At 38.6% G+C, this 23,823-nt stretch overlaps 6 protein-coding genes across 15 annotated transcripts; 3 read left to right on the forward strand and 3 right to left on the reverse strand.

Moving 5' to 3' along the window:
- The first annotated feature begins 889 nt into the window (after positions 1-889).
- Positions 890-2,722, forward strand: LOC110749131 (DEAD-box ATP-dependent RNA helicase). Its single transcript, XM_021949151.2, has 4 exons — positions 890-1,101; positions 1,470-1,710; positions 1,867-1,919; positions 2,234-2,722. The coding sequence occupies exons 1-4, from the start codon at positions 1,062-1,064 to the stop codon at positions 2,524-2,526; spliced, it is 627 nt and encodes a 208-aa protein (XP_021804843.1). The 5' UTR covers positions 890-1,061; the 3' UTR covers positions 2,527-2,722.
- Positions 2,723-3,074: 352 nt separating this feature from the next.
- NPR1 (regulatory protein (NPR1)) lies at positions 3,075-6,508 on the forward strand. The gene is made up of 4 exons (XM_021949336.2): positions 3,075-4,238; positions 4,563-5,322; positions 5,713-5,916; positions 6,034-6,508. Exons 1-4 carry the CDS (start codon positions 3,690-3,692, stop codon positions 6,303-6,305), a joined length of 1,785 nt encoding a protein of 594 aa, XP_021805028.1. The 5' UTR covers positions 3,075-3,689; the 3' UTR covers positions 6,306-6,508.
- A 701-nt stretch (positions 6,509-7,209) lies between these two features.
- Positions 7,210-9,604, reverse strand: LOC110749271 (heat stress transcription factor A-2-like). Its single transcript, XM_021949337.2, has 4 exons — positions 9,344-9,604; positions 8,624-9,260; positions 7,572-8,425; positions 7,210-7,479 (listed from the first exon to the last, which is right to left on the reverse strand). The coding sequence occupies exons 2-3, from the start codon at positions 9,200-9,202 to the stop codon at positions 7,580-7,582; spliced, it is 1,425 nt and encodes a 474-aa protein (XP_021805029.2). The 5' UTR covers positions 9,203-9,260; positions 9,344-9,604; the 3' UTR covers positions 7,210-7,479; positions 7,572-7,579.
- Positions 9,605-11,958: 2,354 nt separating this feature from the next.
- On the reverse strand, positions 11,959-14,984 carry LOC110749113 (uncharacterized). The gene is made up of 10 exons (XM_021949132.2): positions 14,415-14,984; positions 14,211-14,305; positions 14,056-14,123; positions 13,934-13,977; positions 13,395-13,472; positions 13,123-13,276; positions 12,840-12,992; positions 12,579-12,686; positions 12,425-12,490; positions 11,959-12,334 (listed from the first exon to the last, which is right to left on the reverse strand). Exons 1-10 carry the CDS (start codon positions 14,711-14,713, stop codon positions 12,221-12,223), a joined length of 1,179 nt encoding a protein of 392 aa, XP_021804824.2. The 5' UTR covers positions 14,714-14,984; the 3' UTR covers positions 11,959-12,220.
- A 457-nt stretch (positions 14,985-15,441) lies between these two features.
- On the reverse strand, positions 15,442-21,165 carry EMB1789 (CCCH-type zinc finger family protein). 10 transcript variants are annotated; one of them, XR_015825703.1, is made up of 11 exons: positions 20,876-21,165; positions 20,730-20,778; positions 19,206-20,518; positions 18,774-18,842; positions 18,408-18,536; positions 18,083-18,133; positions 17,746-17,886; positions 16,656-17,561; positions 16,364-16,536; positions 15,926-16,006; positions 15,442-15,854 (listed from the first exon to the last, which is right to left on the reverse strand). XR_015825703.1 is itself a non-coding variant. In XM_088244276.1 (10 exons), exons 1-9 carry the CDS (start codon positions 21,032-21,034, stop codon positions 16,384-16,386), a joined length of 2,970 nt encoding a protein of 989 aa, XP_088100402.1. In that variant the 5' UTR covers positions 21,035-21,165; the 3' UTR covers positions 15,442-16,006; positions 16,364-16,383. The 10 variants fall into 10 exon arrangements, 6 of the variants coding, with proteins under 6 accessions (XP_088100402.1, XP_088100401.1, XP_088100400.1 ...); XR_015825702.1 differs by having other exon boundaries at positions 15,442-15,861; XR_015825701.1 differs by having other exon boundaries at positions 15,926-16,536.
- A 148-nt stretch (positions 21,166-21,313) lies between these two features.
- On the forward strand, positions 21,314-23,224 carry LOC110749180 (Ribosomal protein S16 family protein). The gene is made up of 4 exons (XM_021949213.2): positions 21,314-21,526; positions 21,814-21,859; positions 22,725-22,939; positions 23,027-23,224. The coding sequence occupies exons 1-4, from the start codon at positions 21,394-21,396 to the stop codon at positions 23,098-23,100; spliced, it is 468 nt and encodes a 155-aa protein (XP_021804905.1). The 5' UTR covers positions 21,314-21,393; the 3' UTR covers positions 23,101-23,224.
- The last annotated feature ends 599 nt before the right edge of the window (positions 23,225-23,823 follow it).

Consider the following 23,823-nt stretch of genomic DNA (forward strand, 5'->3'; position numbering starts at 1 on the left):
AATTATGCGTTTTAAGTAAGAAATATAGTTTTTAATGGATTTATTTATTTATTTATGCAATGTCGCAGCCTGCAAGTGCATAGAATTTTCTTCAACTTCAATTCAAGGCTTCAACGTTGATGTCTGCTGCCTTCGACTGTGCGTGCACGGTGCATTCCGTTTTGAGTGGTCAAACTGACGCCACCAAATATAAATACAATCCAGAAAGAATCAAGACTTGATAAAAATACGAATAAAAATAAATATTTTCCATGAAGGAAATGGGTTGGCTCCATCTATTGCCAGCAAAATCTGCACTAACAAAATCCATGGGCTCTCGCTTCTTTTTTCCCCAAAGTTCATGGACCTTCTTCATCCAAAAAATAAGTCCATAGACCCACATTTATTTTTGCCAAATTCCATGGGCTCTCTTTTTAACAAATGAAATGTCTTCCGACCCATACCCTATTTTCAAATGAAACTCGGATGGGCCCTGACAAACAGATACAAATATATATATATATATATATTATTTCTTTTAAAAAAACAACTATAGCCGTTCGGATACACTATTTCGTAAATAATAATAAAAAACGTATAGCCGCTCGGCTACACTTCAAAATTTAAATAACCCGGTATTGCCGCGCGGCTGTACTATTCGTTAAAAAAAATTTACACCCGAAGTATAGCCGCACGGCTATACTATTTTAAAAAAAGCTAAAAAGGAAAGAGGGACCCGCGCAGCGCGCTCACGTGTTAAAAAAGGTATAGCCGCCCGGCTATACTATTTTTTTTAAAAACCATTGTATAGCCGCGCGGCTATACTATTTAATAAATAAATAAAAGCTTTTGAGAGGGACACCTCTTGGACCACATTTCTCATGTTACTTTGTTAGCGGGTCCAACGCCGCCACCTTCCAGGTAGACCCAACCCAACCGTTGCCTTGTCCAAACTGGCATACAGATAGATGTGCACGTTTTGATTCTCTCTATAGTTTCTATTGTCAATCTCTCCTTACGCCAACTGATATTCTTGCCATCTTCATCCTATTCTCTCTCGCTTTGTCTGCCAAGCAACTCCGATGGCGGAATCCAAACCCGGCCCAACGCAAGCTTCACCCGGTACGGTTTTTGGAACTTTCTAATCTGTCATTCTCGTTTTGTCTCTGATACCCATTTGCTAGAATTTTCAATTTCATTTTTTTCTTGAAGGATTATTGAAAAGATTGGTTTTTTCGAGGTGGGTTATAGGAGTGGAAATGAATATTTTGAATCTAATTAGAGAGTCTGGGATTGGATTGTCTGTGCTGAATTTCCTTGTGCTTCCTTGCCTTTCCGCAGCAATCAATCATGAGCTTATTTGAAGTGATTCAATTTATAACTGCTTGAGAATGAATAGTTGGTAGATTATAATTTGTCTGTGTAGAAAAGAGAACGAATTGTTGATTAAGGGGGTAAATTTGTTTTTAAATATTTAAAATTTCTCACAGATAAGGAAGTAAAGGCACCTAATTTGATTGAAAGAGCGAAGGAAGAGATTGGAGCACTATTGCACACTGAAAAATCACATAATGATCATAAGGAAACTCATGGCATGCGTACGGATATTGATGAAAAGACCCCACTAGACAATGTCAAAGCTCCAAATATGTTTGAACGAGCAAAGGAGGAGTTTGAGGCTATAGTTGAAGCAATCCATCCCAAGAAAGAGTCTCCCACTCATGGCAAAAGGTTTCCCTTTTTTGGCTTACTTATTTGTAGTTTTGAACAACTTGAAAAGCTGAAAGCAGGCTTGGGAAAACTAATAATATGCTTTCTGCATCACTGAAACTGGCCTTTTGATGTGCTTAGGTTTTGACCTTATTGCTTTTCTTAATTTGATTGCAGGGATGAAAGTCAAAAGGAGTTGAAAAAACAGGAGAAAACCGACTCTCAATCAGGTATAAAATTCATGATAATGTTGCTTGTATGAGATCGTTTCTTGGAACTTTTACATTGGTTTCCATGACTAGCACTAGCAGTTTTAGAAGATAAGAACAATGGATTGTGGTCAAGGCTCTTCTGTTTGTATAATATTTTGCCACTGTTTCTTTTATCTTCTTCATTATCATTTGTGTGGCGTTATGGAAAACTAAAAAAATTGAGAGAAATCTTCTCCATCGTATGCATGCTGACTGAATGTTGTTTGTGGAGAAACTTTATAAGCCAAAACTCGAGTCTTTTTAGTTCTTAATACTAGGTTTCATGTCTGCAGAAAATAATGCCAAGACAACTAGTTTTATTGGGAAAGCGAAGGAAAAGATTGGAACGATCATGCACCATGAAAAGTCACCAAAGCATCATGATAAGGAAACTCATGACAAGTCACCAAAGCATCATACTAAAGAAACTCATGGAATGAGTGATGACATAGATGCGAGTATCCCAATCGATCATGTTAAGGCTCCGAATGTTTTTGAAAGAGCAAAGGAGGAAATCGAGGCTATTGTCCAATCGATTCATCCCAAGAAGAATCCAGCTTCACCTAAGAAGGAAGGTGGACTGTGAGTGTCAATCGGAAAAGGGTTGGAGAAAGTGTGCTTTCCTCGTGGGAACAAAGATTGGTTGTGAATTCTGGTCAAATTGTGATATTTCTTCCTCATTCTTTTCTGCCCGAATACAACTCGGCTTATACATGAGAAATTATTATATACCCCTTTTTCATGACTCAGTTTATATATGAAAATCGTGTGCATTCAACATATGTCCCTTCTTATCACTTCGTAGGTCTACTATTTTTATCTCCAAAATAGATATAAGATGTTGGGTTTAACTAGCATCAATCACCTATGCGCTCGTAGGCGACAACCACCGTTAGTTGATGTGAATCTCTTACCAATCAATGGTTCATAGTCACCCAAAGATATGTAAATTGAAATGGACATGTTCTTCTTTGCCTGAGACTGATTCCAGTAGTTGACTGTTAACCCTACAGTCATTTTCAGATTACACCATCTCATCTTCGACCAAAATTTCAGACCTTCCCTACAAATTTTACTGCAGTATTTGTATATATTTTACTGCTAGGCTTACCACTTTTGCACATTAAAGTAAAACCAAAAAACAAAGACGCAGAACCTTAACAGAGAAGGCAGAGCAAATGAGAGCAACCAAAAAAAGCTGCAGATCGGTGCTTATGACGATCATGGAAGATTATGAATGCAGAAGCTGAGGCCATCACTGACATAAACAAAGCCCCAAAACGGCTTGTTTTTTTGTCTCTTCCATTTTCTATTTTATCCGGATTACCATGCATTCTTGCAGTCATCAAATCCGACTTCAAAATTCAGTCCCCTCTCCCTTTCTCTTTCTCTGTCCTCTGTTACTGTCACAGTACCAACACAGCACCACTTTTTTTACCTATCCTTGAACTTGGTACTTGTGCTTTATGATTGGATAATAATTCATGTACGGACGAACAAGGAACTATTGTTATTATTTTACCAAAAAAAAAATTACAAAGGTTTTGATCAGCAATTTTTTTTTTTATATTTGCGTAATTTGGTTTTTGTTTTCTCTCATCGTCACCCATGTTCACAGCTGATGCTGAAGTTGTTGATCTCTCTCTCCTCTGACTTCAAATCCAAAGTTCCCACCTTTCACTCCGAAACTCATAAACCCCATTAATCCAACAGCTCATATGAACTCATTTCTGCTCTGTTCTCGTTTCGATGGAATTCAAAGCCGGAGTCTCGGTCTCAAACGACGTCGTTAGCAACAGCAATTGCTACAGCAACTCCAACAGCAGCACCATCTCCTGTATAGCATTATCCCACTACCCTTCGCCTCCCGATATCTCGGCCCTCACCCGCCTCTCGGATAACCTCGAATCAATCCTCGACTCGGCCGATTTCGACTTCTTCGCCGACGCCAAAATCGTCGTCAATACCGGCCGAGAAGTTCCGGTTCACCGCTGTATTTTATCGGCGAGGAGCTCGTTTTTCAAGAACGTGTTTTCTGCCAAAGACATAGGATCAGGCTCAGCCGTTCGCTTCGAATTGAAGGAACTCGCCAAGGAATACGACGTCGGATTGGACTCCCTCCTCGCCGTTTTGGGTTATTTGTATAGCGGCAAGCTCAGGTCGTTGCCTAAAGGCGTTTGTGCCTGTGTGGACGACGCTTGTGCCCATGTCTCTTGTAGACCCGTCGTTGATTTCATTGTGGAGGTTCTCTATGCTTCTGCAACTTTTGAAATCTCTGAATTGGTCTCTCTTTATCAGGTAAAAACCCACTGCAGTATATGCTAATGTAGCAGTATTTGTTAGTTTATGTTGTCCAACAAATGCTTATAAGTTAATTGCTATTAACCCATCATTAAAAGTTAATAAATTTGATTAATGGTTGAGATTTACAGTCGATAAATTTGAATTTGATTGATGGGGGAGATTCACAATCTTATTTTGTTGAACAGTTTGGCAAAAGAAGATTACTTTCAGTGTTTGTTTATATATTTGTGTATGAAGATGGATGTTGTTTTAATTGTTGATTGCGAGGTTTCCGAAATTTTGTTGTTAGCTTGTTGTATATTGATTATTAATTTCCAGAGGCATCTGCTAGATATTCTTGAGAAAGTTTGCATAGATGACATACTGGTGGTTCTGTATGTTGCAAACATGTGCGGCAAAGCGTGTGAGAGATTGGTGGGGAGGTGTGTTGAGATAATAGTTAAGTCTGATGCTGATGTTGTAACTCTTGAGAAAGCCCTGCCCCAACACACCGTGAAGCTGATCACCGATTCGCGGTTGGCACTTGGCTTGGACAGGCCTCAATGCAACACCAGCGTTAGTCATTTTCCAGATAAACACACCAAGAGGATACACAGGGCTTTGGATTCGGATGATGTCGAATTGGTACGAATGCTGTTGAAAGAGGCGCATGCCAATCTTGATGATGCCTATGCCCTGCACTATGCTGTGGCATACTGTGATGCAAAGACCACGACAGAGTTGCTTGATCTTGGACTCGCTGACGTTAATTGCAGGAATCTGAGGGGGTATACTGTGCTGCATGTTGCAGCGATGAGGAAGGAGCCTAAGATCATTGTGTCCCTTCTCACAAAGGGTGCTCGCCCATCGGATCTTACGTTGGATGGGAGGAAAGCTATTCAGATCACTAAGCGCCTCACAAGGGCTGCAGATTTTTTTAAGTCTAATGATGAGGGCAAGTCTTCTTCCAATGATCGCTTGTGCATAGAGATTTTGGAGCAAGCTGAAAGAAGGGATCCGTTGCTTGGAGAAGCTTCTCTTTCACTTGCTATGGCTGGCGATGATCTGCGTATGAAGCTCTTGTACCTTGAGAATAGAGGTAATCTACCATTCATTTTTGCTGTACCGGTGCTTCTTCATAGGTTGATCTTTCTGAGATAACCCTTTTGTTTGCTATTTACTATTATCCAATTGATAACATGATGGGACAATATAAGTTTTACATGTTTTATGCTTGTTGTGGCTTCTTATCAGTTCCTACTTAACCATTGTTGCAATTCCATCCATTTTTGTCTCAATTAAAGTGACTGAAATACGACTTTAACACGTAACAGAACAAATGTGCATTTTTGCTTCATGTCATTTATGGGTTTTTTTTCCTTCTGGTTTTGTCTGACATAGTAGTTTATTACCCCTTGTAGGGTGCATCTATTGCCTATTATTAAACGAGCTTATGATTAAGTTATTGACTGATTAACTCTTGTATCAGTTGGACTCGCAAAATATCTGTTCCCCATGGAAGCAAAGGTTGTAATGGATATTTCCCAAATTGATGGCGCTTCTGAGTTTCCAATAGGTGGCATCAGCTCCAAGGATCTGGCCAGTTCCAAGAGAACCACTGTGGACTTAAACGAGGCACCCTTCAAAATCAAGGAAGAGCACCTTCTCAGGCTACAAGCTCTATCTCGAACTGGTAATATTATATGCATTTCTCTTCATGAACAACCACATTCCATACATTAGCTTTGCGGCTTCAGCAATTAAAACATCTGATTGCTCTACCATTATGTTCTGTGGTTTATGTGAGCAGTGGAACTCGGGAAACGCTTCTTTCCTCGTTGCTCAGAAGTACTGAATAAAATCATGGATGGTGATGACATATCACAGCTTGCATACACCGGGGACGATACTCCAGAGCTACGGCTCTGGAAGCGACGAAGGTACATGGAGCTCCAAGAAGTGCTAAGCAAGGCATTCAATGAGGACAAAGAGGAGTTTGATCGGTCTGCAATGTCTTCTTCTTCTTCCTCAACGTCAATAGGAGTAGTGAGGTCTAATGGAAAGCTTACCCTCAATCAATAATATAACTTTCATCATTCTGTTATGTTCATTCTCACCTTCTCTTTCATTTTGTTTCCTTTTTAAATCATAATTCTGTATTACATAGTTTATAGGAAGTTCAGTCGAATTGCTTAGTCTCATAGCGATGGTTTCATGCCTGTGTTCAGTCTACTGTGAAATTTGCTTCATGTTCTTGGTTAATATAAGAATCATCTTCTTGGTTAGTATTGGATGAACTTTGATGGAGGGATTGTTCTATTTGCACTCAATTGTCAATTCTGCACAGGTTATTTATTTCTTGTTTTTAAAAAAAGTTTAAAAAGTTTAAAAAGTTTTATTCTCTGGCTGTTCTTTTAGCCATATTCTGGCCAATTAAATTTAAGAAACAAAAACATAATAACAAAAAATGAGTAGGTTATGAATTTTTTTCAATAAAGATTTTGGATGTGTAAACAAACACACCTTTGCTTTGCTTGTAAGAGAAGACCTTCTATATAATTGATTTATATATATATATATATATATATATATATATATATAAATAAAAACTATAAAAACCAAGTGGTGCTTAATCAAGATGTTTAATTCCAAAAACATTGATTTTGTATTTGCTTTTTCAGACCACAAAGACTGCATCCAAAACCCAATTTAGCAACGTCTTAAGCTTCCCCAGAAGACTCATCAACCATAAAATACAGCAGCATCATGTGTCATTCAAACACGTGGGAAGACTTTGAACACAAATGAGCTTGTTTGAATTTTCTAGTTAGGATCTATCTACATTCAGCTAAACACATCTATTCTTTAAGAATTTTAAATTCAGGGTTAGGGTAGGGAGGGGCCCATAGATCATTCACTTTGTCAGGTACCAGGGAGGCATATGAGCTGAATGAACAGAATTGCTAAGTTGTAACCAAACTCCAAACAGAAGACACCATGAATTGAAGCAAAACTGAGAGATGGGATTTTTAACATGCACTATATTATACGGAGTTCATCTGCTAAACCAAGCTGTGCAGCAGTATCAGTTGAGCAGCAGAGAGGAAGAGATATTTACAATTTAGGTATAAAAAGACAAGGGTTTAGGGCAGAAAAGTACACAGAAAGTTACATGGACAACTACACTAGATTACCCCATAGGCTAAGGAGTTCTTCATTCATCTGCTGTTGCATCTTCATTCTCAGGTCTCTGCAACTGTAGAAGCAACAACCCCAAGAACACATTATATTTCTCCATATTCACAACACAAACACAATTCTTCACATTGAAGAGAAGATAAAACATACCTGTGAAATCAAGGCATGGCCCCAATTGCCCCAGCTTGCTCCATCAGGCAGTGACTTACATAACCACTCCAATCATGTGGCTTGCCAATCAAATCCTCCAATTCTTGATAAAAATTAGAGTCATCGACTTCAAATTCATCATCATCAAAGACTACATTTTCCTCCAGGAAATTCTCAGACATGCCATGATAAGCAGTGGGCATGTCTTCCGTGCCGGTTCCGGCCATCACATGGAGCTTAAGATCTTGAACTGCATTGCCTGATTTATCAACCATGGGAGCTGGCAATGGGGTTTCATTTTGTTTGGCAACCTTTGCCTCTGCCACTTGTTCAGCATGCACAGACAGCATGGGCCCCAGTTCTTCCTCATGTTGGCTTCCACAATCCACACTGAGGCTGGTATCAATCCAATCACGCAGGCTTTCAAGGACTTGGACTGAAGGCAATGTCCTTCTCTTGCGTAGATCACTCCCATCCAGCTCTCTCTTTATCACTCTCTTCTGCATTAGCTGCTGGACAATGGTGGGATTTGTGCCTGTTTTGGTGAGGAAAAAGAGCATCCTTTGGTTCTTACACTCCGAATTTCGAATTCGTTGTTCAACAGCGGTCAGTTGATGCTGTGAGTACTTTTGTTGTTGTCTGAGATTCATGATTTCCAATTTCAAAAAGTCTTGGTCTTTCTTTAAACTTTCAATTTCGGCTTCTAACCCAGTTTTGGTTGAATCAACAGAGCCTACAGTTGGCTGCTTGTTATATCTGATTCTTCTCTTGATGTTCTTCAGCAAGTGCTTCTTCCCTCCCTGAAACCCTTCATTTGCAAACTCCCACCGGTCCGGATCAACCTTCTTGAAGCCCTGAATGCATAATAAGATCCATTAAGAACTCAATGACCAGGAAGATTTAAGCATAACAAACTAAGCAGAAACCATATGTTCAAACGAGAAAAAACTATAAATCATTCAAACAAATTAAAGAAGAAGTAAAAAATGACATGCAACAGACAAATCAAATGTGAGAGATGAAAGGTTTCAAGGAAAAGATAGAATTTTTACGTAAGTGTTGAGTTGGCGGATGAAGCTTGAGAAATTGTTGTGCTTGAAGTATTTGGGCAAGAGAGTCCTGGAGAACTCGTAAGAGTCCCAAACAATGAAGCTCTGAGCAGCTGCACTCCATGAAACAACCGAATTGGTTTCTGGGTCATCCACCATTTGAAAAGTCTTCTTCAAGAAGGGTGGTGGTCCAGCCTTGTGCAAACCCTCCATGGGTTTAGGCAACGCCATGGATGAAGAAGAAAATGACCCAAAAATACCACCATCACCACCATTAAAGTTGCCATCATCTCCCCCATCAACATCAACATCATCTGTGTTTTCTTCTTTAATACGGAACAGTTCCTTGGCTGGTTTTGGCAAAGCAGGGGATGAAGACGAAGAAGACGACCGATCACAATTACCACCTTCGAAAGTCACTGCCTTTTGCTCTTCCTTCGCCGGAGCCACTTCTTCTGTGGCTTTATTCAACTCATTCTCTGCTTCTTCTAAACCAGTGCTGGGTTTTGGCAACTGGATTGCTGATGACACTGGCAGACGAGACCTACCACCATCATCCCCACAGCCTTCAGGAACCACCATTTTTTTTGTTTTGAATTTGAAGCAAGGTTTTTACAAGTTGCCGAGTGAACCGAACAATCTGCAGAAAAAAAAAAATTAATGGGGTTTAGTGAAAATGGCAGAGCTTTATATGTATATACGGAAACAGAGAAAATCATGTACCTAGAGGCAGAGGCCAAGGCAGGAGCAGAGTGTTGTTGTTTATGCTTTTGTTTAATTTTTCTTTTATTATTTGGGTTTTTTAAATTTAATTTGCCTCTTCACTCTCTCCTGGTTTTGTGAGAAGGAGAGTATGACTGTATCAGTTTGTGTGTGTGTGTCCATTTGGGGTTTGCATACTTCTGTGGGAGCATTGACACGTTTGCATACTTCTGAGACTTTTTTCCATTTGGGGTTGCTAAATTGACTCCCTCTCTGTTGTCCCCACACCTAACAACCAAAGGCCCTCTACTTTCTAGAAACTTCCAAATGACCCCAACCCTTTATTTAAAATAATTTTGTAGGGTTGATCTGGTCTCGTTTTGCGCAGCTCAGAGTGAATCTATGAGGGAACCCCACAATCCAAGTGCCAAGTGTGAGTCTATGAGGGGACCCCACAAATCCAAGTCCTGCTGCCTCTAAGTACACAGGTAAAACTTAAAGCTCAAACACCCTTCGAACATGTTGAAGTATGGGTACTAAGTAGGGTATATGTTTTCATCTCAGTCTCTCTTAGTTATGGAGTGTGTGTGGTGTCAAAAGTTAGTGAAATAAAGGGATGATATTGATGCCGGCCGGCATTGTATTGTAGAACATGTTCAACTTGTTAACAATTGTTATGATCATCGAATGGATGGGACTTGGACTCGCAAGCATTATTTTTGTCTTCTTCTTTTATTTTGGGGTTGAGTTGGAGTTGTGTGGCAAGTTCTTGATAGTCGGATTGCTTCTTGGTAGTTTCAACGGCCATGGTTATGCGGTTCAAATTGTCAGTTCCTCATTTGAATGCTAGCCAACTGTTATAACTAGTCGCATCATATGATCTGGTGAGTTGTATGTATTTAATGGTCAATCAAAGATGAGTTCTGATAACATTACATGTGTTTCAAAGGGAGTATTTTTGCTCACCACTTTAATCCAAGTTGTACTTTCATCACCCATCTAAACATTTGACACGTGTCTATTGATATAACCATAGTTGCATAAATACAAAGTAAAGAGCTAACCATGGTTATGCTAAGGGACATGTGTTAAGTGTTGTGATAGGTGATTAGGGTATATTTTGAGTTAAAGTGGTGAGCAAAAATAAATCAATGTTTCAAAAGTGTCGTATGAATAGTAGTATCAAAATTTTAGTAAAATTTAAGAAACATTTATCATGTTCTAAATCATTATACTTTAGGGTATTGTAAAGTAGCATATACGTTCCTTTCCCAAACATACTGGCAACATAGGATGCTTATACACATACTAGCAACATAGCATGCTTATACCGTTATACGGATAAGTGCTTGAGTACTATTTCTAAACAACTATAATATTGGTATTAGATAGCATTGACATATCTTCTTGCAGTTTTGTAAACATGATCGTTGATCAAATTGATTGTTAGTTGAGTGTGTGTGTGCGCGCATGTTCCCAATTTGAGAATATAAACTGAAGAGGAAAAAACACATATGTCGAGTAATTCAGCTCATTTGAAGTAAAGTCAGGTCGAAGCCCAACCATAAACCAAGGTTTAGGTTGGATAAGCTTAAAAAAGAATCTGAAACTTATCAAGTTGGCCCTTTGAAATTTTTTTTTTCTTCCCATGCCCCTTTGTGGAGAAATTCTAAAGGGCAAAAAGTCACTTTTGGTTCTTCTAGTTTGCCACTGTTACTATTTTGGTCTATGTTGTTTCAATTCGATTAATTTAATTTCTAATTTCGAGCAATTCAAGCACACTCATCAATTTCTATCAAATCTCTCTAACTTCCATTATTTTTTGAACATGTGCCCCTTACGTGAAGGGGCAATTTGGTCCAATTGTGCCACTAAGAGAACAACCAAGTTGGTTCTCCTTACATTACAATTTAGGCCTGATTTTGAGGCTTAGGGTTCTTAAAAGTTTTGACTCATAGGTTTGAATTTTGTTTAATTGAAAAGATGAAAACAATAATATATATTGCCTATAATTATATTTATGGATGGTAAATTCAGTTGAAAAAGAAAGAGTACATAAATATTAGTAAAAGGGCGATTGATTTCATACTAACCAAGCATAGAGGCAGGCAGCCGTCATCATGGCCCCTTCTAACATGATCAACACTCTGACATTTCTTGATACCCTGGCGGTGTATACATTTACTCTTGTTTCTCCCACCAAAACTAACACCGAAACATAGAATGTGGATTGATTGATGAGTTTTACAACAACAAATTAAGGCTTATAAGTTCGGTAGGATTATCAATTGAACCAAATTCAAACTCAGGAGTAAAAAAAATTCAAGAACCCTAATCCCCAAAATCAAGCCTAAATTGGAATGGGAGAAGAACCAACTTGGTTATTCTCTTATATGGCATAATTGGACCGAATTGCCCCTCCATGTGAGAGGCACATGTTCAAAAAGTAACGGAAGTTACTAGTTAGAGATTTGATAGAAACTAACAAGTGTCCTTAAATTGCTTGAAATTAGAAACTATATGGACAGAGTTGATCAAATTGAAATTACATGGACTAAAGTGGTAAAAGTGGCAAACCAAATGAACCAAAAATGACTTTTTGATATTCTAAAGTGTAGCTTATCCAGATCCAATCATAAAATGCCAAGTGTAATAATTAAGATTAATAAGTTAGGTTTGCTCAGAAAACCCAATTCATTCCAAGTTGCACCACAAAATTTTCCACCATTAATAACAGGAAACTGAGGCTTGCCTTTGCCTTGCCAGGCCATTTTGCCACAACAGTTTGCTCACCATAGGCTCCTCTTGCTACTAAATAATATCCAGCCAAGAGATGAAATTAAATATTTGAATTAGTGCACTAAAACTTTAAGGTAATCCACTAATGCTCAAAGATTATCAATGAAATGCCAAGGGATTCTTAGCCAGTGCACCGGCAATCCAATTCGACACTGAGGCTTGAATTTCTGATCCAATGGTTGGAGGAGATATCGAAATAGGAGTAATTGCAACCTACCATATGCCAAAAGGCAACACCAAATCAGCAATTTAGGGCAATGAAGTTGATCAAGTGATGTTAAAGGAATAAAATTTCCAACTCACAAATCCATCTTCAAGTGCTCTGATGTCCAGATCTTCAACTACATTTTCCTGCTCCTCCTCTAAGAACTGCATAAAAGAAAGCAATGGATAGCTCAACTTGAGATCCTGGATTTCTGTCATGCAGTTTAGAGTCATTTATGTCACTTGGTTATACCTCTAAACGAAAGCATTTTACTGTTTTTTCCGAGTTGCTTTTTCTGGCAGCTCCAACAGATTCAATCTCCACATTCTGCTTCTGAGAGTTCAAGCGGCGTGCTGCGCCCTGACAAAATCCAAGGAGGGGGTAGGCCATTCAAGAATGAACAGTAGAGCATTGCCTACAACTTTTTGGTTGATAGAAGAAACTATAGCATTTCTCTTATTAAGTAAGTGTTATTTAATTCTTAGCCCCAAAACAGAAAAGGGTGCTACTTACAGCTGCAGAAGCATCTCGGCTGAGCTGTGCTAGCTGAATGCCAAGGCTTTGCTGATTGGACATGAAATGGGGAGCAGAAGGGCGTTTATTGGTGGACACAGCTTTCCAGCTCAAGGAGGATCTCCACAGGCTCTGCCTGGTCACTTTGAAGCCCTGATGAAAAGCACAATATTCAAATTTTGACTTTTAATCATCAAGTCTAAAACTATGTTCGACTTTTCATAACAGAATTTTATATTGCCTTCACTTCATTTAGAAATTAAACTAGTTGTAAACGGCAAACCTTATTTGTCAAAGGAGAACTAGGAATCTCAATGTTCAGTAAGCAACTTTTGGGGAAAACTCCCTCTTGGATGCTTTTTACAGCTGCATATATTAATGGCAAGGACACACCAACTGCATCCTTCATATCACTTTCACAGCTTACATCTTTCTTCCTAAAAAAATCAAAGACAAAAGAAAAAAAAGTTAAACCTATTGCAATGCCAATATATAAAGAAGAGACAAAACCATTTACATATTATGATTATTAGAGATAGAAAATGCAGTGATCACCAATTCAATGATATGCACAGAGATGATACACCACATATTAATGCCTCTCTAGCTCCAGCCACAGCACCGGAGTAGAACCTGTTATCATCAAGTCACAAATCTATTCGTTAAAACGACACGAAAAAGAAGTTGTTACTGATTAAACCAAAAAGTGTCCTCATTTTCGTATAGAATCTGTAAGACTATGATCTATCAGTTCAGAAAACAACAAGTCTGACGCTTGTGCCAAGCCAACAAACAACAGTAAAAGACAGCTTTCAGAAATGAAAACGACGGTAATGAGAGGACCACAGGTCCACAGCAAAAACTCTGTCGTTTACAAAAGAAACCAGCAGTAGAGATAGAGAAGTTCCCACGGTTGCGCCGGAGTACTGGACTACAGTATTCCGACTGAAGTAGAGCAAAAGTTTGTCGTTTTATTAGAACGACAATGAAAAAGCTGTCACTGAAAAAGCTATCAGAAGCTGCCAATTTAACAGAGAAGAATCACGTTTCGCCAGTAAAGATCTGAATCTGAAATGCAAGAAAGAAGTACTGACGTGTTATTTCCAGAGCTTGATCCTCTGTTTATTCCACTGACGACCTGAAAATCAAGAAAGATCATTGATTGATCGAGAAATCTGAACAAACCTCAAATCAAACAGTAAGCGATCAATAATACCAAAGCAGGCTTTGACCACGCGAACAATGCCCCTGATAATGCTAAAGACACACAATCTGCTGGCGTTCCTGATGTTGATTATGCCCATAATCACATAATTAATATATAATTCCGGATTATATACATATATGTACAGGGAAAGAGAGAGAGATTACCGGAGACTTCAAAAGCGGTGGCGCCGTTGATTTGAGAAGAAGACACAGAAATTGTCTCACGAACAGTTACAGAGTGACCGGCGACAGATCTATCTCTGCAGCAGCCAAAAAATTAAGCTTTTTATAATGATCTCCGTCTTTTTGATTGGTGAGAAAGTGGAAGAAAATACATGAGAAGGTGTGTTCCTAGAGAGAGAAACTAACAATTGAGGAGCGCAGACGCAGACGTCAAGGCGATCATCGAGAGCGAGAGCTTGGACGAGAAATGTGAGACCAGGAGACTCGATTCCCTCCCCATTTGTGACCAAAACCACCGGCTTTACGCACTCCTTGCCTTGAATGCCGTCCTCGCTGCTTGAGCAGCATGATGAAGACACTTTGTTTAGTTCAGAGGCGTTGGAGGACCGTTGCTGCTGGACGCCGTCGTTTTTGAGGGCGAGTACTTGTTGAAGATTGGAGACCAAGCTCGCAGGCATGAAGTTGCTTTTCGCAGAGGTCGTCATCGTCGGAAAGTAGAAGAAAGAGAAAAAACAGAGAAAAGATTAATGGGGTGTTGAATATGTAGAGAGAGTATGACGGAGACGATCGGTTTTGAAGTTGGTTTAAATAATTTTGGAGCGAAATGTATTTCTATACCTGCTTTTTATTAGTGGTTATTTCTTTTTGTTGTTTATTTATTTGGTTTTTTTTGGGCTTAAATTATTTGCACCGAAACTCTGCATGTGGATGATCTAATTTGTTTCTGTTTGTAGAGGATGAATGATCTAATTGAACTTCACGTAGGTACGAATTTCAATTATGATCTCGTATAGGTTGTGAGAGTTTTTCGATTAAAAGTTAATCGTAATTGTAGACGTGAATTATGCCACTTGATTAAGACAATAAGTTCGTTCTCTTGCTAATTACGTTAAGAGGCCCACTCACACGAGTCCTAGAGCTCCTCTAGGCCCCAGTTTAAAAGGGGCACCGACTTGAACCCACATAGGTAAAAAGTGGGGCCAGCTAATTTATTGGCATTATGGTGAAATAGTACCCATGGGGTATGAATGGAGTAACAAAATATGTAATTGCAAAATTTATGGTGTTAGGTTATGGGTTTAGGGTCAATAAAGTGAAGCATGATGATTTGAAAAATGGAGATGCTTTAACATCATTAGCTTTCACCAGGAACAACAAATTTAAAGACATTTCACTTGAACTTTAATGTCTTTTTAATCCTTTTCCCCGAACGTGAGCAAAAATGGCTCCACTTGTCCACAACTCATTTCATTCACATGGACTGCAGAAAAGCCTGTACGATATGAGATGTAATTTCATTGTGTGGTACAATACATACAAATAATGTAAATTTGACTCCTGGATTGGAGACAACATCAACATGTAGACCCTTTCTAGCCTTCATCAGATCCAAGACTAGTTTGGATTATTAGCAGAGAGCAGAAAAGTCAGTGCATTGATACCGTAATTGTCTGAAGCTTTTCAACAATATTCCAATGCTTTCTTTGGCAAATGGAAATGCATCACAGCCCAGCTTTTGTTGTAGTGACATCTTTGGCTTTCAATCTAATTGTCAAACTTCTCAATAGGAAGCAATAAAGGATACAAATGGGCATATGACTCAACAAGCCTGCTATTACAAGTAACCTGCAATCTGCTAACCATGTTCAGAGTAGCCCTAAAGTAATCCATTGCAAGTTGGTAAGTAAAGCCAATACCTAAGATCGATTCCAGCAGCAGACGAAGGTGGATGGATTTCCACTCTGAAACAAGGATGCAAATGTTGTATTCAAGAACATCTGTCCTCCATATAACAAGGCAGTAAAAAAGTTAGGTTTTTCGCTAAACGGGAGCATGAAAGCGACAAGAACAAGGTTAAGATGGCAGTCACATGAGATTGGTATCCATCGAGTATAATCGATTTACAGTTACAAAAGTTTAGCCAGGCTGAAATTCATTCAATGAAGAAGATCCTCAGTCACCAAAATCCATTATATTGAAGCCATCAAATTCCTATAAATTCCTTTTGAAAAATAAAATAAAACAACAAAAGAATTAAAGTTAGCCTTTACCTGTTAGCCACTCAACTGCCTCTTAAAGAACATATAAGGAAATATTACTTACAATAGTGTACACAAGAAAATTGCAAACTGTACCTTGCTGACAGCTGCTGAAATTATACGAGTGAGTGACTTGCTACATGTGCAGGCAAAGGGCAAGCGAGATGCCACCTAATAGCTTTGTACTTTTTCTGGTGTATTTGACCAAACTGAACAAATAACAATCTTGATTCTGGTTGCAGGGGACCCTTCTTGTCACTCAATTCTGCCTAAGGCACAATTCACTGTTTAACACCATGCAAACTGCTTGATGTTTCTACCAATAAGGGACGAGAAATTTAAAATTCTAAAAGCTTTTGCTGAATCATTCTGCAAACCTGTCACTGACATTGTTATTCCTAGTTTCCTTATCAACTTGAGCACCAATAGAGCCAAATGACTGGTTCATGTTTTGGGTTTTATACTTTGCTGCAAATGCTAGGGTAGAAAAGAGTCCCCTCTGGAATGAATTTGCTGTATCTTTACAAAACCTGGATGCTATGTGATCTGAAGATTGACCTGAAGTAAGTGGAGAAGGTGGCAGCCTCAATGAGATTTCGCTTGAATTTTGAGGTTTATCAGCTGTATTTTGACTCTCACAGGAATCAATTTTGCTACCATTATTCCAAAATGAAGGCAAGCTAACCGGTTTCTCACTACTAGAACTAGCCACCGAAGATTTCCCGAAAGGATTAAAGTGTGTTCCCTGCGGTGCAGCTGATTGATTAGCCTTTAGCATCCCATTCAAGTTTTTGACAGTCTCTGACACACTTGGGCTTGTCTGACTGCTGACTTGGTTTTTACCCCTTGCATCATCTGGTGAAGCCTTGCCAAATGATAAAAAATTTATTCCTCTAGGAGCGGTTACTGGTGGAGTTCTCTTTAAAATCACGGTGGAATTTTGAACAGAACTGAATGGACTTTGATCTATCTGGTTCCCAGCTTTGGCACCAGTATTCCTATCTGGGGCTAAGCCTTCTTGTTTAGACATACTGGAATGAACCAACGATGATTTCGGAATAGAGGGGAAGCTAATTCCTTTGTTAGCTAGTTCAGGTTGTTTCAAAACAGTCTGTGTCACATTCTGTCTAGTATTATTGCGAGAATGGATCCCCATTGAGTAGGCTGAAGCATGGACATTCTGCTGGGAGGCACCACCAGTGTTTGCTTGTTGAGATCTGGAATTATTCAGCACCATAGGAGGCTTCAATTCAGGTTTACAAGCAGCAGTTGCACTGTCTTCATTGGATGGCATCTGAGGAAAATTGTAAACATGATTAGCAATTTAACTTATTTCAATAGCAAATCAACAAGGTAAGCTCTAATGAGAACTACTCAGGGCAGATAGTTAAACATATGTAATGTGATGATAGACCTTGCCAAGCAGACTTTACATTATAACTGGCTCTAATTAGCATCTTATATAGACAAGAATTTACCGTGTGTGAAAACATACAACGATCACCTCTGCTGCAGAAACCATTTTCTTTAAAATTGTTACAGGGATACTTGGAGAGCTCATGATCGTATTGGCAGTCATCACCCTTCATGCATGACTGACGAGCAAAATGGACGCAGGGCTGCAACACCAGAATATAACGGAAATGCATTAAACCAATCACAAAGCTTATAGCATAATTTATAATTTAAATCTTCTTAAAAGGGGTTGGGCGAGCAAATGCAGCAGTAAAAAAGCACTCTTAAATATATCCTTTGATTAATAGGAAGCAACTAGCGTCACAAGAAAGTATTAAGAACGCAGTCCAGTGAGCATACCTTGGATTTTGTTAAAGGCACTGTATCATGTGAAAATTTGCACTTGTCACCCTGTGAAACAAAGATAAAGTGTATAACAATAAGGAGATAGATATGGGAAGGAAATCAAACTATGCCAGATGATTGGCACCCCAAAATTATTTAGAAAATAAAAGCAAGGATTGCTTTGGCAACCCTACAGAGATAGTTTTGAGGAAAAAAACTTAAGAGTATTAACAATATCAATGCACCTTGCCCAAGGAGATTTCTAAAGTGAAAATTTAGGTAAGTTGCACATTCAATATAGATGAGACAAGAATAATAGAATTGAGAACACAGTGCAAACCTCATGGCACCTTCCCCTCACAAAATGGCGGCAATATGCTACAGTTTTTGCTTTCTGTATTGGATGCAGCTTCAGCCTTTTAACACCAAGTTCCCTGTTCTTTTCCGCTCTTTTCTTTCGTTCTTTAGCCTGCACAATGCATTGTTCACAAAAGGAGATATTTCTATAAGCAGACAGAAAATGTTGCCCTTATGAACTGAACACTTTCACAATGAAAATTTTCTCAATTACTTTTTAGATGTGTCAGGATGAATTCCAAAGAATATCACAACAAGATCCTTTTCGAAACAAATTACAATGAGATAGTAACATCAACAAACCCAACTGAACAATTTAGGAGTGTGCAGTTTAAGTAAAAACTAATACCTTTTTTTTTTCTTTCTTTTCCTTTGTCGGAGGACCACGCTTTCTTTTATTACAGGCACCATCATCCCACTGCACATGATAAATAATAGACCATAACATATGATCAAAATTTCATGATGATCAAATAAATAATTAAAATATCATGAATCTTCTTCTGGATGATATCCCCTTTTCGAAAGCTAGATTGGTTTGTCCTGCTTCTGTTTAGTTTCTGTTGGTTTCAGGGTTTATCCCCTCCAGTTTACCCAAAAAAAATATACTCGATGGATTGAGGACAAACTCTAGAGAATGGTGGTATATTGATATATCACAGAACGGATGATTCAAACAGCTACAATGGTACGAGTATACAACAATAAAAAAATAAATACCAACATGCATGCACTTCAAGAAAAAAAGAAAAAAAAAGGAGTATGCAAGTGAAAACAAAACCTTTTCTTCAGATGTGATTCCATGGTGTCCGGCTTCTGGACATCCAATACCCACCCTCACTCCATTATCTTGCATTTCAATTCTTCCACCCTCTAGCAATGGATTAGAGTCATCTACCTTTAAGGCTTTCACATTTTTACCCTCAACAACCCCTAGTCTAGGAATCATCTCAGTTCTACTACTTTCTATGAGTTCCGCCCCTCTATCAAATTTGCCTTCGTCAACCATGTCCACCAGAAAGGAATTGAAGCCAAAATCTTTGTCATTTGCTACCGTACAAGAGTGCACTTTTCTATCAAGTACATCTTTAAATATCTGCACCTCCGGAACTTTCTTTTCCTCCAACACTACTGTATCATGCAAAAGCACATCATTCGATCTGTCATCCATCCCATCGTCACTAGAAATTTCTCCCTCTTCAATATCTTCACTCATATGGCTGGGAGAACTTATTGCCGTTCTGGTGCAAACTATTTCCTCCAGTTCCTTATCCTTTTGCTGCATTTCATGTTCTACTTCTAAATCATTATTTACCCGTGAAGAACTTTTGTCTTTGCTATACTCAGTAGGCTTTGAAGCTTCAGCAACCATATCCTTATTTAAAGAGAAATCAAAGGAGTCAGGGACCTTTTGACTAAAGTTTTCTGGCTCCTTAATCGCTCCAACTTCAGTAATGGGAATAAAAGATTCCTTTGCACCTTCGGAAGATACATAAGTCTCTAGTTCCATTGCTTTCTGTTGCATTATAGGCTCTACATCCAATCTGTTAGTCATCAAAAAGGAATTTTGTTCATTAGACTCTCTTTGATTTGAACTTTCACCCACCGCGACAGTATGTAAAGATGAATCAAGTGTTCCAGAAACCATTTGAACCGAACTTTCATATATCACTGTTGCATCATGTTCTTCTTGGTTAGTCAACAATGCAACCTTATCACTGCCACTCTGGTTCTGGTCCAATGATGTGGCTGAGGGTCTATGAGTGTCGTCTTCGTTTCCTTTCGCCATCCGCTCTGGCTCATCCATCAGAATCTGCTCAGGATTGAAATCCATATCTTGAAAATCAATTGCAAGGATATTTTCGATATCCATCACTTCGTTCAGTTTTGAAAAATCCTCATTTTCTGCCACGTTCAGTATACTCTCTATCTGCTCTAATTGTTCCTGAAAATCATTAGGATTACAACTCTCATCAGGCACTCTGACTTCTTCAGCTGCCGAATTCTTAGGCCCCAAACTGCCAGGACCAACCAATTCAACATTCTCCAGCACTTCTTTTTCAGTTGCTTGCACTGGTTCGATGCTGCCATTATCTTAATACAGGATAAAGAAGATCAAAATCAGGAAAAACAACACAATTAGAACTAAAATTTGTCAACTTAAAAAGAAAAACCAAAACTTTAAAACTAAAACTAAACATTCCAACAGCAACTCTTCCAAGTGCAAGTGGCTAGCTACTGCGTGCTTTAAAAATTTGGAAGCAAAATAATCTTAGTAAACAACAAAAAACAAAAAAAATCATACTTTTACTTTCGAAAGCTACTAATTCACTTCCATCGCCAACTGAACAACCCTAATCATAAAAAAAAAATTGAGTTTCTCAGTAACCAAACAAAACTAAAAACTGAGTTGTGGAAATTTAATGTACCTTGATCAAGTTCTTGAGGTACATTTTGATCGGCAGCTGAATGCTGCGACTCGTCGTAGCAGTGAGATAGTATTCGAACCAAGGTACGGTACGTTCCGCTCTTGAGGTGTCTTCGACAGTGAGGAGGGAAAGCGATTAGAGTTTGCGAGGGTTTTCCGGTTTCAATATTTGCTTCCTCCATTGTTGCCAGAAATACCAAGAAATTCAAATTCCTTCTCTTCCAATCAGAAACCCTATAAAAGGGTTTTGAAAGTCTGAAACTTTCAGATTTTGTTTTATTTTTTCTGTTGAAAAACTTTCAGGATTTCCCCCGTGCAGGCGCTAACCGCCTTCAACATGCGCTTGGAACGACGCTGGGCCGGGTCATGGGTCGGGTTAAATCTTGGGCTAAACCTGTTTATTAGTAATATTGGGCCGCACAGGTTTTTAAATTTGACCCGAAATAATATTCAGATCAGTTCCTTAAACCCTAGAAAGCAGATAGTGTAGTGAGTTACTGGTTTTTCCCGACCGAGCGATCATTTCGGTGGAGCTAAGAAAATGGTGGTGAGGATCCGATTGGCAAGGTTCGGATGCAAAAACAGGCCATTTTATCGGGTCATGGCGGCCGATAGCCGATCTCCTAGAGACGGCAAGCACCTCGAAGTCTTGGGTTACTACAATCCATTGCCAGGTCTTCTCTCGCTTCTCTCTCTGTGTATGGGTTAGGATTTTTTTTTGGTTTCTTATGGTTTTGTTAATGATAGCTAAAGAAATGTAGCATTTCATATCGGTAGAGCTGAATTTGATGAATTTTGAACAAAATTGCAATTTCTGTGAAGCTGGGTAAAAATTCAGAAGGATAACGCGTTTTGAGTATGAATATCCAAAGAAAAGGATTAGTTTTCTTTTTTTTCATTTGGGTAATATGAATAGTTGATATTTAAGTAAATTGTCTTCAATGTGTATGATTTTGTACAGGCCAAGATGGTGGCAAACGAATGGGTCTAAACTTTGAAAGAGTGAAGTAAGTGACTTTCAATGCTTCATTTTGCATGTTTCATTGTTGGTGAATTGCCTTTAGATGTACTAATTTGTCAGTTAAGTTTAGATTTTGTATCTTTCAGTGTTAGGGTTATGGTATAAGATCTCATGTTCATGCTAGAACTGGAAGGTGGCTGTGCGTAAATGTGACCCCTTGATCTCCAGATGTTAATTAGTCTGTGTCCCTTGTTCGTGTTTTGGTTTCGGATGGACTGCCCAGTCCACCTTAATTAGTCTGTCTATGGCGGGAGGAAAATACTGTACTAGGCTTTGTAATTGGCTGTAGTTTATTTTCCTCTTGTTGGTTTTAGTTATGTTTCTTCTAATTGCTGTAGGTGTCTTTGTACCCTTTTGAATGAAAATCCAATGTTAAAAATAAAAAAATAAAAAAGATCTCTAGATGTTAGGTGAGAGGAGGATAATGTGTGCTCACGGAAAATTAAATTAAATTTTGATCAAGTGACTTTGTTCTTGGAAATTACTGCATGTTTTCTGGAATATAAATTTCAATCATGGATTTACTTGATTCTCTGCTTGTTCTAATTATGTGGATGCTTTAAGGTGACATTAGTTAATGGAATTCTTTTAAGATTTTGAGGAAGCTGAAACAACTATCCCAGGAGATTTTTATTCTATCCTTTGTGCTTATTGAGACAATTAATGCCTTCTGTTGTACCTCGGAGTTTCTAACAGGATGCCCTTGACTTCATAATCTCTGGACAATAATTGATCTAGCAGATTTTTATTGGTTTTATTTTGCTAGAGTAGTAAATAGTTGCTAAAGTTTCTTGTGTCTTCAAATAAGTATAACAATTGTGTCACACTAATTTTGTTCCTGCTTTCTGCAGGTATTGGCTATCTGTTGGAGCTCAGCCCTCAGATCCTGTGCAGCGCATTCTTTTCAGAGCAGGGTTGTTACCTCCACCACCAATGGTGGCAATGGGACGTAAGGGTGGGCCACGTGACACACGGCCTGTAGATCCTTTGAGTGGAAGAATTTTGAGTCCTGAGAAGCCAGCTAATGGTGATCAAGTGAAAGATACGGAAAGCACTGAAAATGATGGTTAAGACAGTGCAAGAACTCCATGAAACTCTTCATCCAAAATTTATAAGATCATTTTTAATTAAATATCTTTTGTATCTGTTTTAGGGCACCGGGGTTTGCAAGAAACAATCTTACATATCGGATTGCAGGATAAGCAGCTTGGTGTCGGTCAATTCTGAACAGCTTGTGAAGAGATAACAAGTACTTAACTCACATGTAGCCATAGGAAGTGCTATTTACTAGCTACTGTATTGAATGTTTGATTTTATTTAGTTTATGGAATGAATTTCAGATTGTTCAGAAGATATTACCTCACATCATCATCATCATCATCGTCATTGTCATTTTCAGTTTTTCATTTTTTATATTATATGTATGTAGTGTTCGTTTTAGTTATGTGGAGCAGATTGTGCAGCCTGGTTCTAGCCAGATATCTCACTTTATTTCGAAATTGAATGGTCTCTATTGTCTACATTTTTTTGCACTCATTTTTGCCGACGAAATTGCCTGGGGTAATCAATTGTTCCTCCTGTTACAAAACAAATTATTGTGGAAATCTATGGTAAACCAATACTGATAACGTTTCAAACACGTGCACACACAAGTTGTGTTTGGTTCATGGCTTGTGTGTTCGGTTCATGGAAATAAATTTATAGAAATCAGTTTCTATGTCTTTTCTAAAGATGAGAAATAGTCGAGAGCAGGTAACTACAATGGTGAACTCCCCCTTCCCCCCTGCTTGATACCCCTAGGTTTGAAACCCCAAGGGATTTTTCCTCTCAATGTAACATAAAAATAAAAAATAATCCCTCCCAATGTAACCAAAAATAAGAGTGCTGCTATTTCCACCCACCTGTTCTATTTTCCCACCCACCTTATCTTCCCACCCACTATGTAAATTT

Source organism: Prunus avium, chromosome 7, assembly GCF_965620075.1.
Source record: "Prunus avium chromosome 7, drPruAviu1.hap1.1, whole genome shotgun sequence".
In the NCBI taxonomy this organism is placed as follows: Eukaryota; Viridiplantae; Streptophyta; class Magnoliopsida; order Rosales; family Rosaceae; genus Prunus; species Prunus avium.